The following is a 16068-nucleotide window of genomic DNA, read 5'->3' as shown; positions in this document are numbered from 1 at the left end:
AACTAATTAGTAATTTGGTGGTATTTTTCTTGTTAACACTGTAACCACTTATCGGGTTTGAACTCCTCACACACCCGCTCTCGTTTTGCCAGGTTGAATTCACGTGCCGGCAGCCACGCTCACGTGACACCATTAAATTTAAACAAATAAATAGAAAGTCAAAATCGCTGTCTCAGACTCTCCAGCTTTGTAAATCACCAATTCAAAATCTCCCCCAACCAAAACTCTCACTGTCTCTGTCCGATTGATTTGCTGGTGGCAATAATAACAACCGAACACTGACCAGTTCTGTGAAATTTCCGGCGGATGAGATTGGCTGGCGGAGGTGGAGGAGGACGCGATGGCGTCGGTGACGCCGGTGAACAGGATCGAGCGGGCCCACCAGATGTACCGGGAAGGTAGCTACTCGGAGGCGCTAGGGTTTTACACCGAAGCCCTGTCCATGGCGAGGACCAAACCCCAGAAGGTCGCCCTCCGCAGCAACCGAGCTGCTTGCTTCTTGAAGCTCCACGATTTCAAAAAGGTTGGCGCTTTTTTTCCCTCTTGCTGTACGAAATTGTGGATTTATCAAAATTTTGATCTCTACGAGCTGATTAGAACAAGCAATTCGTATTTTCGAACGATGATTGCAATGGAAGTGTGGATATTGAGAGTTCAAGCCACGATTATTCAGCTGAAAATTGCGCAGTTTTCATAATTTTGATCTTAATGAGTTGATTATGGCAAGTAATTTGTGTTTTCTAATTACGAGTTCAGCTGAGAATCGCGTTCTGGATTCTCGATTTTGATTTGTAGAAAGAAATATGGAATTGATGGTTGGAATAATGGATTTGTTGGTTGACTTCATTCGACTATATCTTAGGCCGCAGATGAATGTACCTCAGTTCTTGAGCTTGATTACAATCACACTGGAGCACTGATGTTGCGGGCGCAGACCCTGGTGACCCTCAAGGAATATCACTCAGCGCTCTTTGATGTTCATCGACTTATCGAGCTAAATCCATCATCGGAAGTTTATCAAAACCTTCAAGCCCGTCTAAAGACGCAAGTGGTATAATTCCCTTCTTCCTTCTGCTATTTTTTTTATACATTAATTGAATTTTCTTGTCTGGTAAAATAAATAAGAATCGAAGATTAGGGGTCTTTTGAGATTGATGCACAGGTTTGGTTGCCAGTTAGAGTAGATCGTTTTGCATTTGGCGTCTAAAACCCGAAAGAGAACTTTTCCCCCTACCCTTCCAACGAAATCTAGGTTTTTGTTCAGTGTCATTTGGGAGATTTTGTTGAATTATTAGCATCATAGTCATCGTTGTATTTGCAATTATGAGCACCGCTGTTCCAAAAAAATTTACATTTATGAACATCAATATCAGCAGCAGCATTGCAGTCGGTGCTGAAGTCATAAATTTGCAATTGTCATTTTCATGGCCGTGAGTAAAGAGTTAATTTTTTCTGCTCGAGGAAAGTCACTTGCTCCAATACCTGAATCCGAAGCAGAGCTAGAAGAAGAGGAAGAAGAGGAGGAGGAGGAGGATGAAGTAGAGCCAGATAGATATCAGGAGAAAGAGGAGCAATACGAAGAAAAAGAAGATGTATTTTCAGGTGCACGAAGGGATCAGATTCCTGAGGTTAATGAGACAACTGCTGTCGCCAATGTTATTCCCCCTAAGACACCAGTAAACAGGAAAGTTTCTCCACAGGGAAGGGATCCAAAAGGTAACTCGATAAAGACCACTTCCCCAGCTGAAGTTGTTGCCCCTCGTGCAGAGCACGTCAAAGCATCGTCTGAAAAGGAAAAAGACAAAGGATGGCAAGCAATCCCGAAACCAAAGGGACACTCTTCTCTGGACTATGCACGGTGGGACAGAATGGAAGATGACTCTAGTGAAGATGATGACGATGACGATGATGATGAAGACTCTCAACCTCAGTATAGATTCCGTGTAAAAACTGTTGGTCTCCGGCCAGTGAAGTGAAGAGGAGGCTGAGGAGCATATACACAGTACTCAAGATCGATAGCCATCATATTTTTTTGCTACAACCAGCCACAAAGTACAAAATCACAGTGAAGTAAGCAGGACAGGAAAGCTGTGGTAGTTCCAAGTGCAGAAACTTTGTGAAAGCTATGAGAATCTAGCTTTGAAGTCCGGGCGTGCTTTGGCAGTGTATCATTTTAAGATAAAGGAGTCTGCATTTTAGCTCTCCGGCTCAAGTTGGATATCTTGACTCTGCAGTTCCTACTATGCTGCAATCTTCAAACGATTCATGCTGTGGCACAAAAATAAGCAGAGGCTCGGTCTGCAAACAGTTGAATTCCAACTTGTCCCCGCTGACTAGTGCTTGCAGGGTCAGGTAAAATTGTTGGTTATGTGATGTAATTACATACCTTTGTAAATTTTTACTCCAATGCTTGTAAGAAAATAATATATAGGTTTCCCAGATTGCTTCCATCTTAAAGTAACTTGGCAACCTGAAAGATGATATAAACTTTCAACATTCAATTTGTTCTTTACTGCATTCTGGTGTCTTATGCAGTGTGGAGTTGTAGATTAGTAATCGAACGCTTAACGTCCAGTTTTGATTCTTTTCGGAAAAGAGAGAAATTTTGTGGAACTTGAGGCAGAACCCAAATAACAAGAAAACTCAACCCAAAAGGAACCGTACTAGATGTAATGTCACCACATTTTTTTGTTTTTTTGCAGATGGTTTCAATCGAGATTACTAATAACAAAGCAAGCCGTAAGAGCTGCAAAATTACAATAATATCAATACAATACCTTAAGAAGCAGCATCTACAACAAAATGCAATTTTCATCCTCCTAATTTGAAGTAGTTTCATCAAGTACTGTCAAAGCTTGAGACAGAATGTCAGCTGCAACATCAAGCTCTTGCTCGGTTATGATCAATGGAGGCACGAGCCTCAGAACATTGCCTTTTCCAGCAGTCAGTATCAACAGGCCAGAGTTTCGACATGCATCCACAACTGGTGAGGCCGAGACATCCAATTCAATTCCGATAATAAGCCCGAGACCACGTATTTCTCGAACATGTGGGTTCCCTCCCAACTTCTGTTTTAAGATGTTTTTGAAATAGAGACCCTTCTTACTGACACTATTCAAAAAATTGCGATTGGATATTTTTTCAAGAACGGCAAGGGCAGCACTACAGATAAGAGGTGCACCGGCAAACGTACTTCCGTGGTCACCAAAAGCTATGGCGGAAGCAACTCTTTCAGTCATCAATGCAGCTCCGATGGGAAGTCCTCCAGCAAGTGGCTTAGCCAGTGTCATGATATCTGGGAATACACCGTAAGCCTCATGCGCCCAAAGATAGCCGGTTCGACCTAAACCACATTGAACCTACAAAAAAAGAAAGCATTGCTCTTAAACTTCATCGAAGAGAGCATTACTCAAACGTGAAACCCTTAACTTATTATACACCAAAAATGCCACAAGCCCCTCTGAAACAACTTTAAAAATACAATAACAAGCAAAAGCACCGACAAGAACAACTACCTATGTACTATGCAAAGTAAAATAGTGTCGAGTGAAATCACTATACTGCACATGGTCATGTATTAAGGAAGATGAGCACAATCATGAAGTTTGGCATTTGAGAATTCGAAATTGTAACATCCACACTCCCTAATTTATAAAATCGGAACATAAAGAAGCAATGAGAGTACTATTGCCCGATATAAGAATTGGGAATGTAAGAAGAATCCAATACAAGAAAATCAGATGCATTATGCGAGAATTCATATTTCATGTTGGAAAAGGGGGAAAAACAACACATTTACTAGTGAAATTTTCAATGTGACGATGGCTCGAGGTCATAACGACCATTATCCAAGGGATCAATGAAATCGAATCATCCAGTGCAATTACCATCCTACCAAACCAAGTCAGAACCATTTTGCATAAAACATAAAACTAAAGCGCTAATCTTAACAAGAGAAGCCAGCACAAAATACACCATCTAGTGTGTTCAAATAGGGCACAAACTGAAGATAAAATGCAGCTGCTGCTTACCTCATCAAATACCAGAAGAGCACCGGCATCATCACAAGCAGTACGCAGAAACTGCAGAAACTCCTTTGAAGCACTGTAAATCCCCCCTTCACCCTGAATAGGCTCAATGAAAACAGCGGCAGTCTTTCCAGGCTGAATCAGTTCTTTGGTAGCCTGTATATTTCCATACTCCACAAACGTGACCCCAGGCATGACAGGCTCAAAAGGGGACCTGTAATGCTCTTTGCTAGTCAAGGCAAGAGCGCCCATGGTCCTCCCATGGAAGCTGTTTGTGAAAGATATGAAGCTCGTGGCCGGCTCTTTCGCATCAGGGTGAGCATGTCTCTGAAACTTCCTTGCAAATTTAATGGCTGCTTCGTTCGCTTCGGTTCCGGAATTCGTGAAAAACACACGGTCTGCAAAACTAGCACCCACCAGACGCTTTGCTAGCTCCACCTACATTACACCAACCAATTCCCATAAGTCCATAATCAAAGTAACGACGCCGTTTAGACGCAAAATGCAATCTTTCACATTTTTCCTACACTTTCTCGGCAACCAAGCGATACCCACAAGTCCAAAACCAGACTAACGACGCCGTTCATGCACACAATGCAACCTTTTACAATTTTCCCACACTTTCTCGGCAACCAAACAAGCAATATTATCCAAGTTAAGATAAAGGGCAAACCTGAGGGATTGAATAGTAGAGATTGCTGACGTGAGTGAGGGTTCCGGCCTGATCAACCACAGCCTTTAACCAGTCCTCGTCGCCATGGCCGAGCGCGTTCACCGCGATCCCCGAGCTCAGGTCCAAATACTCTCGCCCCTCGGTGTCGTACAATTTACAACCTTTGCCACTGGTGAGGACCACTGGAGTCCTCGCGTAGGTCTGCAGCAGGACCTTCGCCTCCGTCTCCATAACCTCCTTGCTCTTCAAAATCTCTAGTTTTGAGGCGGTATTGGGTGCTTCCACGTCCACGCTGAGGCAGGCAGTGACCGGTCTCCGGCCGTTGATTAGTCGGACTTCCCCGCCTAAGATGGGGCTGAATCGAAGGCGGAGATTGAGAGTATGAGAAATGGCGTTTGGGGAAACGTGAAGGGAAGACATACTGGAGAGGATGGCGAAGGTGCGGAATCCGCGGGGGGTGGTCGGCGGCGGAGGATGCTTGGCGGGGGAGAGAGGGTAGGAAAATGGGTCAGAAACTCAGAATCCCAATAGGAAAAGGCTAAATTAGATTCAAACGTCCAAAAAGTTTTTTGTACCAGAGATAAATGCTTTTTAGGATTTTGATTAAGATACTCAGCCCTCGTTTGCCACGTTGTATTAAGCATCTGGTAAGATTAATAATTCAATAGCAGTTGTTTGGGGTATTTTCGTACTAAACAAACATTTGCTTAATTATACCATCCATCAAATTTAGTACGGCTGATACCGGACAATTAATACAATCCAAAAGCTTGGTATTATTAGTCAAGACGCTAACCGAAAACACACTCGATTTCCCTCTTCAATTTCACTGATCTACTCCTTGGCGAATTCGCTCCATCTTCACGAGCAATTCCTCGACAGGTTCTCGACGTCGACAACCATTCCTTTGCAATCGGTCGCCGCTTCTTGTTTCGTTACGTTTCAGCCGTCGACGTCAAAGCATAACAATATGGACGAAGAGGTAGTTGAGGTCAAGAAGCCCGATTAATCGTCAACAACAATAGGCTTAGCAGCTCAATCATCTTCCCCCCCCCAATAGCGTTGGATCCAGCTCCAATGGCTCCGGTTAAATTCGACCATGCCACGAATTAATTTGTAACATCCCACATCATCCAAGGGTGTGGATCCTGTAAGCCTTATATGTATATTCTCATCTCTACCTAGCACGAGGCCTTTTGGGAGCTCACTGGCTTCCGAGTTCATTGGAACTCCGAAGTTAAGCGAGTTCGCGCCAGAGCAATCCCAGGATGGGTGACCCATTGGGAAGTTCTCGTGTGAGTTCCTAGAAACAAAATCGTGAAGGTGTGGTAAGGGCCCAAAACGGATAATATCGTGCTACGACGAAGTCGAGCCCGGGATGTGGTGGGGACCCGAGCGGGGATGTGACAATTTGGTATCAGATGAACTCCGTAGTTAAGCGAGTTCCCAAAAGGCCTCGTGCTAGGTAGAGATGGGAATATACATATAAGGCTTACAGGATCCACACCCTTGGGCGATGTGGGATGTTACAAATTTCTTTTCTTCATCAATTTGGATCTTCAATTTAATTAGTAGTTGTTTTGGTTGGTGAATCGATGTGGGTTTTGGGTGATTGAAGAAATGAGGAAGTGGGTTCGTATGGAAGGGTGGAATCTGAAGCGTGGGCAAGATGGTGAAGAAAGGAAGACACGGTGGGAAGAGTCCTGGGTTTTTCACCTTTCTTTTTTTCTAATTTTTTTTTTTTTAAATTTTGTCTTAATGATGTTTAATTACTTTTTTTTTTCCTTCTGTTTTTCTCTCTTGTTTTCATTTTAACAACAGTTATTATGTGATTTTTTTTTTTAAATTATTATAGTCCGACGTATTATTCGATGAACAAATTAATCCGAAATAACAACAAACGTCTCGACTAATTTAGTTAGTATTATCCGACGATTATTTCTCCGATCTGAATACAGTCTGAACTGCTAAACGAGAAAGCCACATCAACATGTCTTTATTTATTTAAAAATATTATTGTAATTTTCAAAATTAAAATTTATGTATTGGTTTCTTAATTTGTTCTTTAATTAATTGAACATTTTTTTTTGTCAATTTTTTTGAAGAATTGTTGTTATTGACACTTTAAAATTTTCAATTTATATTCCAAATTTTTTATAATTAGAAAAAAAAAATATTTGTGAAGAATGGATAATGAGATTTTCAAAGTATTAGTAACAATTTATTATTTTAAGTATTAAGAAGTTGTGGACTCTTTGTTTGGGAAATTTCATGTCCAAAAGACAGCAAATTTCAATTCCCGCAAAGAGCAAGCTATTTAGGGAAAATCAAAGCGTTCAGATTTTACATCAAGTGCACCAACTACGCTGTCGAAATGACCTACAAAACCGACCCCCAGAACTCCGTACAAAGTCAAAGATGTTTAGATTTCACAAATGTATTTGGATGATTGATTAGACAAATGATTAGTATAGCTGCAATCCAAAAATTTTCAGCCTTTCGGCACGCCAATCGGATATAAGGCATTCAATACAGGATGTTGGCAACTCAGCAATGTGAAATTCCGCTTGGATTAGGTTTTTTTTTTTTTTTTTTTTTTTTTTTAAAATATTTTTATTTGATAGAAGCGATAGTGTGTTTCAATACTAAGAACAACCAAATACAAGAGGTGTCAGATGAATACAATTTTTCTAGTGATCAATTTCTTAATTTGGAGATAGTTCGCACAAGATACAAAGATTTTAAACCCCTGTCCGACTATCACAATAAACAATCACAAACAGGAATTCTGTGTAAAACTATAAAAAAGACGGTAGACGTGACAGCCTAACACCAGTACCCTAACATAAAGCTATCAACAACGAAGCCACATAAATCGCATAAGTGACACAATTAGATCACAAGAGCAACACAAAACCTACTAATCTAATCCGCTCAAAGCGCTACAAAAAAAAAATTAAAAAAAATAAAAAAAAAATTAAAAAAAAAAAATCTTAAAACTTAACTAAGGCAGATGACGTGTCCACAGAGAAGACACGATACAAACAAGGCGGGAGGCGTGGACTGCATGGCCACGGGGGTGTGTGGGTAGCAAGGACAACAAAAGTTGCAGATCTCATGACACGACAGAGCCACCGTGGACATCGTCGTCATCCCCACCACCAAGAGCCTAGAGTAACCTGCATAAAATCTTTAGCACCAACAACCGCCAAAGGTTTCAGCCGATTGGGAAAAAGATAAAATTTGTGGACACCAAGGCTACATGGATTGCAACATAGCAAATTGAAGCAGCAATCCTCATATTGAAGCAACCATATGGGCAAGTGTGCATCAAATTTGCTATGGCAATGGCAAAGGCCTCAACTTAGGGGTCATGTGCTTCACCGTAATGAAAGGCATTGTGTTGTAATGCACAAACCCAGAACTAAAGGATCGAGTTGAAGCTTCCAAAGGGTATGCCGCAGCAAACACAATCCAACCGATAGAAAGTCTCAATGGCTTCAGATCTTCAAATCCCTGCAAATCAAACCACATGTTCACCCGAACTACCACCGCCGTGAACACAACCAACACGCTCAATAGTATAGGAGATATAAAATTAGACCGTTTTTGACAAGAAGGATAATAGCCTGACTCCACCCAACTAGAGAGAGGTGTTGAAGTTGAATATCATAGTGCGGAACAAACATGACTACAAAATAATAAGAATATTATTAATAGACAAGAATGTCAAAATAGCTACAAAACCTTAAGAGTCTACATAAGTTATATTTATAGAGAGTAAACCCTAATTCGGATAGGCTAAGGCCATATACTAAACTAATTAGCAAACCCAAATAATCATAAGATACTAATATTTTCCAACATCCCGTCAAACTCATGGCGGTAAAGGGTTTGAAAACAAGCAAATGCGAACTGGCTCCGTTAGGCGGACTAGCAGAGCAGACTGCAAACTTGACTGGATTTGATTGGCGAACTTGACTTGACTTGACTGGATTGGTAAACTGATTATTGCTGGCAAGCTTATTCTGGCTGGCAAATTAATTCTGATTCAGACTTACTAGTGTTGAGAGTATGGAAATACCCGTCACTAAACGGATGTGATTTTCATATCTCAATTGTAGCAATGAATGAACAAACACAAACACTATCACCCAAATTGTCACAATTCTAAGCATTCGAATGACGGTCACAAAACAATCTCAAACAAGCCAACAACTCATGTGGGCCTCAAAGACATCAAACCAAAATATGGCTGGCAAACAGCCCACAACCCATTTTTCCTATTTGCCCGTGTGGGCTCAAACAATTTTTTTTTTTTTAACATTTTCCTTTCCCTCCTTCATATTTTTTGTTTTCTTTTTTTTTTTGGCCTTTTTCTTCATTTCTTTCCTTGACTTCTTCAAAACAAGGGCTGGTTTGCAGAACATGGGTCTATGGGCAGGTGCACCTGCGGATTCTGTGCCTAATGGGACAGCAGCGGTGGTGGGTGCATATCAGAGCGGCGGCGAGGATGCGTGTACAGGGAGTGCAGCAGTGGATGGCAATCTAGGCAAGAGGCGAGTATGGTGGGAGTTGATCGATGTTGTTACGTTTCTGGGCTTCAGTCAACAGCAGCGACAGGTTGCAGAAAAACTGGGCACGGCAAGTTTGAATATCAAACAAACAACATTGATACCTATCAAAAGATCAAATCTGTTCTAATACTAAGTTGAATATTGCGGAACAAACATGTCTACAATATAATAAGAATTTTATTAATAGACAAGAATGTTAAAACGGCATCGTGACTAACTTGTTATTCATACTAAACTATAAGTTATATTTATAAAGAGCAAAATCTAAAAATCCTATTTCGGATGGGCCAAGCTCATATACTAAACTAACTAGCAAACCCAAAAAATCAGAAGATACTAGTATTTTCCAACAGTTAAACCCGGAGAGAGGAAGAAGGAACGGGATAGGAAGAAAGAACTGCTGATTAGTGCAAGTTCTGCAATCGATTAAAACTTCAAATGATCTTGTTTAATGAGTGAAGTTTCTTTCACCATCCAAGTCAAAGTTAAATGCATGTTCCACATTTTACTCAAACCCAAAAAATTTAGACGTTTTCCTCAAACTGTTGTAAACTTACAATATAGTTGAGTTTGGCAAATTTAGGTCAAGATATTGAGAAAAATTTCGTTCCGACGTAAACTCATATGACGCTTCTCACACGGGCAGAACGAGTGGGTCTGGGGGATATACAAACATAGAGTTTTGGGTTTGATCGTTTGACTAACACGTGATCTGACTGTCGTACGAAATATTGCTTTTGAAATGGTACTTTTATTTGTTAATTTTCTTCTAGTATGGTTTAGGATCATTAAACTGAGTCATTTCATCATTATTTTCCAGAACTGTTAGACTTCAATGAATGTTAGTCAGCGTAGGTAGAAGGCCCAAGTCCATCTTGTGGTTCAGCCCATGAGCAGCTTTGTCGGTTGTCACCGTGTATAAACACTCATGAACTTCCAACTCATTCTGATTAGCCTTTTGCACTGAGGAGGGGATAGTAAAAAATAAAATAAAATAAGGTGTGAGCTAAGTGACACAACGAATCATTTATAAATTAGGCGAACTTAATATAAATATAATATATTTTTGTCATCCATGTAAGTTGAACATGAGATTTTTAATTTATTACTAAAGAAGAATGCCATTAAATTGTAATACTAATTAGTTATTCTGATTACCGTTTTGCACTAAGAAATGGTGTAATCAGAAATATCACATCACAAAATTAGTACAATTTTCAAACGTGACAACCATTTATTAGACCGTGCACTCCACTAAAATCAGATACTGGCTGCTATAGAACATCTTCCTCAAAAGGAATCTCAACCTGAATTAGTCATAAATTCATGATTAAATTAAAAGAAGACGAGTCAAATAATCTATTTCTCATCCAATTAATTAACTTGACAACAAAAAGGGATAATGTATCCTAAATGAAGTCGAAAAGGTTGGCAGTGTACCAAATCAGAAGGCCTGCACTTACGATGGCCACCAAAATCCCATAAATTCAAGTATTTTTACCATCTGCCCAAATCCCATAATAAATCCTCTTTGTTTTATGCGGATTGGAGTCTTGTCTCTTGTGGTTTACTTCAACCGCCAAGTTTGAAATCCAGTTACCTTAGGTTCAATTTTCATGGTATTTAACTTATTGGTCAACAAATTTGCAAAAGGTCCTAAAAAGTTTTTTAAAAATTTGTACATTAATCCCAACAAAAAGAAGCAAAATTTGGATTTCTCAATCGAATGAAAATTCTATTATGCTCTGAAATATTCGACTGTTTAATCTTAGTTATTATATTTTAATTAAATATACAATAATTAAAAATTCTGAAGTATAATATATCTTGTACGCTTTTATCATAGTAGAAAGTTCCTAAATGAAATATAGTTTTCTTTTGCAACGGGCAGCACAACCATGATAAAGTATACGCTATTACACTGAAACCAGTCGCCAATGTACATAACTCATTAATAAGATATATATTGTTATCAAGTTCGCGTCAATATGAGTCGAACATCAGCTTTCTCCAACCCCGTAAAAACAACTATCATAGTTTTTTGCATTTGCTTGCGTGAACTGTGTTTTGCTTTTCCTTCCAAGCCAGCAAACTTAATTAGACCTTAGGTGTAAACATGTAAAAATCAAACCTCATTGGGTGAAAAGCTACATCATGTTATTTTTCCAAAAATCAAAGTATGCATGCTCAATCATTTGTCTAATTCTATATTTCCAAATTAAGTCAATATTTATTAGCAAAGAAAATTAAGCTTTCTTAATCGACTTTCCAAGATCACAAGTAAAGCCAACCAGAAAACGATGAAAATTGCAGTCGACATGCCTAATTGTACAAAATACAAAAATTAAACATAGATTAATTACAGTAGAGAAATTTTGAAATAGGTCCAATTTTATAGACTACATTTTAAAATAGGTCTAATTTTTAGTTACTTTTGATCAATTTCAAAAAACGCCATTACAAATTTACAATATCCAATGACTTCAAAAGGTGTACACATTACTTTTGCTTATTTCAAATTGGTCGGCTGTAAGACGTGGTAATGTGAACCATTTGACTTATGTGTAAAACTTTCATTTGAAAGCCCCCACCCCATGCAATGAGAGACCATGCAAACCACATGACGTTTTACATACGTGACATGCAAAGCTTTTTGTGGTAGGTTCAGTCAAATTTGCTCTAACAACGTATTTCTTTATCTGCATTCAAGTTTTGATTTTTTGTTTGACTACGGACGATGAGTTTTATGTTGATAATGTCAGTATTTGTACTGAATTTGAGCCAAACTAAATTTTGTTGGTCAAAAACTTGATACTTTGACAAAAAGAAGGTAAGCAAACATTTCGTCCAATTGTGTACTTAAGATGATTTGCTTAGCCCATGCATTATTGCATTGTTGGAACAAAATTTAGGAAGTGATGGACCATCTTAACTGCCCCGCATGCTACCTCCAGAATATCTTGTGTTTATTTTATTTTATTTTATATTTTTTTTGTTGAAGTATGATGTATCATACACCCTAAGGGTAGGACTAATTCCCAGTTAATTATAGGGAGTTTTAACGAAAAACTCACGGTACTGTTCACTTTAACTAACAATCACATTTTTACACTAAAAAGTCAATCCTGGTACTATTTACTTTACCTTTTATTTTGTCCTTATCATTAAAACTCAAAGTTTTCAAGCCATTTTCAATAGTTTTTCTTTAATTATATTGTGTTTATAAAGTTAATCATTTTGGTTTGTTATGTAACATAAGACAGATGATATATGTGATAGTAAACAGAATTCCACATCAAAGATATAACAAAATAATAGACATTTTATTGTGAAATGTTCACCATCCATTAATATCATCCATGCATTTGCTAGTAAAACTCTTGTCCTATTAATATGTAATTACGTCATGAACAAATATCGGTGATGTAAGTGCTGGACCATATTGGGACTTAAAATGCTTATCAAAATGTACCAAAAATGATAACAATATTATGTGACAGAAAATTAAAGAAAGAGAAAGACAAAGGTTAACTGAGTTCTTCCATTTTTTACAAAATAATTTTTAGTTTTTTACGGTGCCATAGTTCACTTGCTTTGGAGTCTTCAAGCTCTCCCTCTCCATCTGATATTCCAATGCAGAGAAAGAAGTTGCCGTGCCGTCTCTCAGGATACCAAGTAGTAGAAAGCAGGGCTACGATATATACTTGCCATCGTTTATTATACTTTCAATAGAGATTTAAGCGTACACTTTCCGTCATATATCACTTCCTTTTTTTAAAAAAGGGAGACAAAGACTCACATAAACATTCCTCACCCTATCCACAGTCAAGCAAATAAAGCTAACTTGGAGCCTCGAACACAAGATCTTTTTTTTTTGTATTTTAGAATTCAAAATCCGCATTCTTACCACTAAGCTACTTAATGAAGTTTCATCATATATCACATAAGTAACAACATGATTAACACATACTGCCGTACAAGAGTATCTATTAATTTTGACGGCCGTACGAGATAACATAACAAAACAAAAATTACAAAACAGAAAAAAAATGAACATAATAGACAAGGAGTTAAGAGAATACAACACCGACAAAGTGGCTAGATGACATGAATGTTGTTCGTTTATATTTGGTTTCCTTCCCCCACCTCGGTGGAATGAAACTCTTGTTGGATTTTATACTTCCTAAGTTTTCTTCTTACAAAAAACGATAAGACTTGTAAAGCGTATATTTAGGTCTTTCACTTTGAATGGTAAAAAATTTTTATGTTCAACTTACATGGATGATAGTAATGTATCATATATTATTTGGGTTGAATTCGACATAGTTAGTGAATGACATTGGTTGACCTAGCCTAATCTGTCACTTTTTAAAGTAAAATATCGTTATTCCAAAGACAAAATAGTAGAAATTATGTGGGTCTCAAACTTAAACTTAATGTGTGATATTCCTATGTATAGAAATCTATACGATCTATTAATAGAAAACTCTTTATCAACTAAAAATTAAGAAAAATACTATTATATGCTCCCATGTATAATAAAAAGAAAATCACAAGCATTAAAGCAATCTCATACAAAAAAGTTACGAAGAAAAAGAAATTTTTCTCACTCACGCGTTCCCTCTCCTTTCCTCTTTCACATCTCTCCCCAACTTTTATCTATCTTGTATATAAAATTTGGGTTAATCTCAGTTTAATATCCTAAAATTTATTGATTTTCAACATTTGGTACATAAAGTTTTTTTTTTCTCAGAGCAGTACATAAAAGTTATAATTTTGGAACACTTTCATACATCCGTTAAGGTTACTATTCAATTTACCGTTAACTGATAACGTGGAAACCACGTGAACAATGACTAGACGCCACTTGGATATTAAAAAATAAAAAAAATAAATTAATAAAAACTAAAAATAAAAATAAAAATAAAAAAACAAAATAAAAAAAACTTTTGGGCGTTTCTCCCTCACCCCTTTCGACGCCCCTCCCTTCTCTCCTCTGCACCCACCCTCACCAAATCACTTTCACACTACCGCAAGATCCCCCACTCTCCCTTCCCACTTCAACCTTCCTCTCTCATATGACCAATGGAGGAAGAAGACCAGCAAAAAGCTGCAGATTTTTAAGCTCTGCGGCGACGTTGAGGGTTTCAGTTTCGAGTCGGATTCGATGAGGGCGCTGATGATGGCGAGGCCGATGCCTTTGGAGTCCAATTTGTCCCAGTGGATGTGTCTGGATTCGGGTTTTGGGGGTGTTCAATTAGGACCATAAGGGGTTTCAGAGGCTTAAAAACGGTTTCGTTTCGAGGATGGAGGTTGGGCTCATTACTGTCACATCCCGGCCCGACATGGATCACTTCCTGGGCCCGCTCCACTACCGTAGCACGATATTGTCCGCTTTGGGCTTACCATTCCCTCACGGTTTTGTTTTTGGGAACTCACGAGCAACTTCCCAGTGGGTCACCCATCATGGGATTGCTCTAGCCCCCTTCTCGCTTAACTTCGGAGTTCCTACAGAACCCGAAGCCAGTGAGCTCCCAAAAGGCCTCGTGCTAGGTAGGGATGGGAATATACATTTAAGGATCACTCCCCTGGGCGATGTGGGATGTTACAATCCACCTCCCTTAGGGGCCCGACGTCCTCGTCGGCACACACGCGGCCAGGGTTAGGCTCTGATACCAAATTGTCACATCCCGGTCCGGGGCGGATCACTTCCCAGCCCCACTCCACCACCGTAGCACGATATTGTCCGCTTTGGGCCCCGACCACACCCTCACAGTTTTGTTTTTGGGAACTCACGAGCAACTTCCCAGTGGGTCACCCATCATAGGATTGCTCTAGCCCCCTTCTCGCTTAACTTCGGAGTTCCTACGGAACCCGAAGCCAGTGAGCTCCCAAAAGGCCTCGTGCTAGGTAGGGATGAGAATATACATTTAAGGATCACTCCCATGGGCGATGTGGGATGTTACAATTACTGCGTCAGATTTAGAGACGGCTTTTGAGGTGAAGCTGGTGAACAATCTCGGATTAGCGAAGAAAAAGGAAGTGAGTTTTGTGTGTTTTTCCCTGGGAGAGAGAAGAGAGCCGTTTTCCGCCATTAGAGCTCGCTCGCTTGCTCGGGTTCTTGAAAAATCCTATAAAAACAAAATCCCTCTACAAAACAAGAAAAATAACTACTAAATGCACCCAAAATAAAAACTTGAATCGATTTTTACCCAGTAAATTACTCACAAGCTTTGAAGCTTTGGCAGAAAGTTGCAGACTTTTAAGCTATGTGGTGTTAGAAAAGGCTTGGTGGTAGGGGTGGGTATTAGGAAGGGGAAAAGTGTCGGTGAGTAAGGAGTGGAGGGGATGGAGGGGTGTCGGATGGGGAAGACGAAGGGGTCTGGTTTTTATAATTTTATTTAATTAATTATTTTAATATTTTAAATTTGGACGAAATTTTTTTTTGGAATTTTTTATTTTTATGTGGATCCCTTAATGACACGTGGCATCCAGTCATTGTTCACATGGGTGCCACATCATCAGTTAACGGGAGACTTAACCGCTAGACTAATGGATGTATGAGATTGTCTCAAAATTAACACTTTGGATATGACTTTGGGATGAAAAAAAACTTCATGTACTAAATGTTGAAAATCACGAAACTTAGAGGTAGTAAACTAAGATTTATCCATAAAATTTTGTACATTTACACACACTATGTGTGTAAAATTCATCTAGTTAAATTTATCTTGATCATGTAATGAAAAAATGAATCTAAGACTTTCACCAGAATTAAGCTTCAAACAAA

At 38.9% G+C, this 16068-nt stretch overlaps 2 protein-coding genes across 2 annotated transcripts; one reads left to right on the top strand and one right to left on the bottom strand.

Moving 5' to 3' along the window:
- The first annotated feature begins 188 nt into the window (after positions 1-188).
- LOC137725818 (uncharacterized) lies at positions 189-2448 on the top strand. The gene is made up of 3 exons (XM_068464612.1): positions 189-523; positions 863-1051; positions 1467-2448. Exons 1-3 carry the CDS (start codon positions 341-343, stop codon positions 1974-1976), a joined length of 882 nt encoding a protein of 293 aa, XP_068320713.1. The 5' UTR covers positions 189-340; the 3' UTR covers positions 1977-2448.
- A 216-nt stretch (positions 2449-2664) lies between these two features.
- LOC137725817 (acetylornithine aminotransferase, mitochondrial-like) lies at positions 2665-5226 on the bottom strand. The gene is made up of 3 exons (XM_068464611.1): positions 4702-5226; positions 4032-4466; positions 2665-3359 (listed from the first exon to the last, which is right to left on the bottom strand). The coding sequence occupies exons 1-3, from the start codon at positions 5119-5121 to the stop codon at positions 2820-2822; spliced, it is 1395 nt and encodes a 464-aa protein (XP_068320712.1). The 5' UTR covers positions 5122-5226; the 3' UTR covers positions 2665-2819.
- Positions 5227-16068: the final 10842 nt, after the last annotated feature.

The sequence above is a fragment of the Pyrus communis genome, chromosome 2 (assembly GCF_963583255.1).
Source record: "Pyrus communis chromosome 2, drPyrComm1.1, whole genome shotgun sequence".
Taxonomy (NCBI): Eukaryota; Viridiplantae; Streptophyta; class Magnoliopsida; order Rosales; family Rosaceae; genus Pyrus; species Pyrus communis.
Note: the sequence above shows the minus strand (reverse complement) of the source record. Positions and strands in the feature narration are given on the sequence as shown.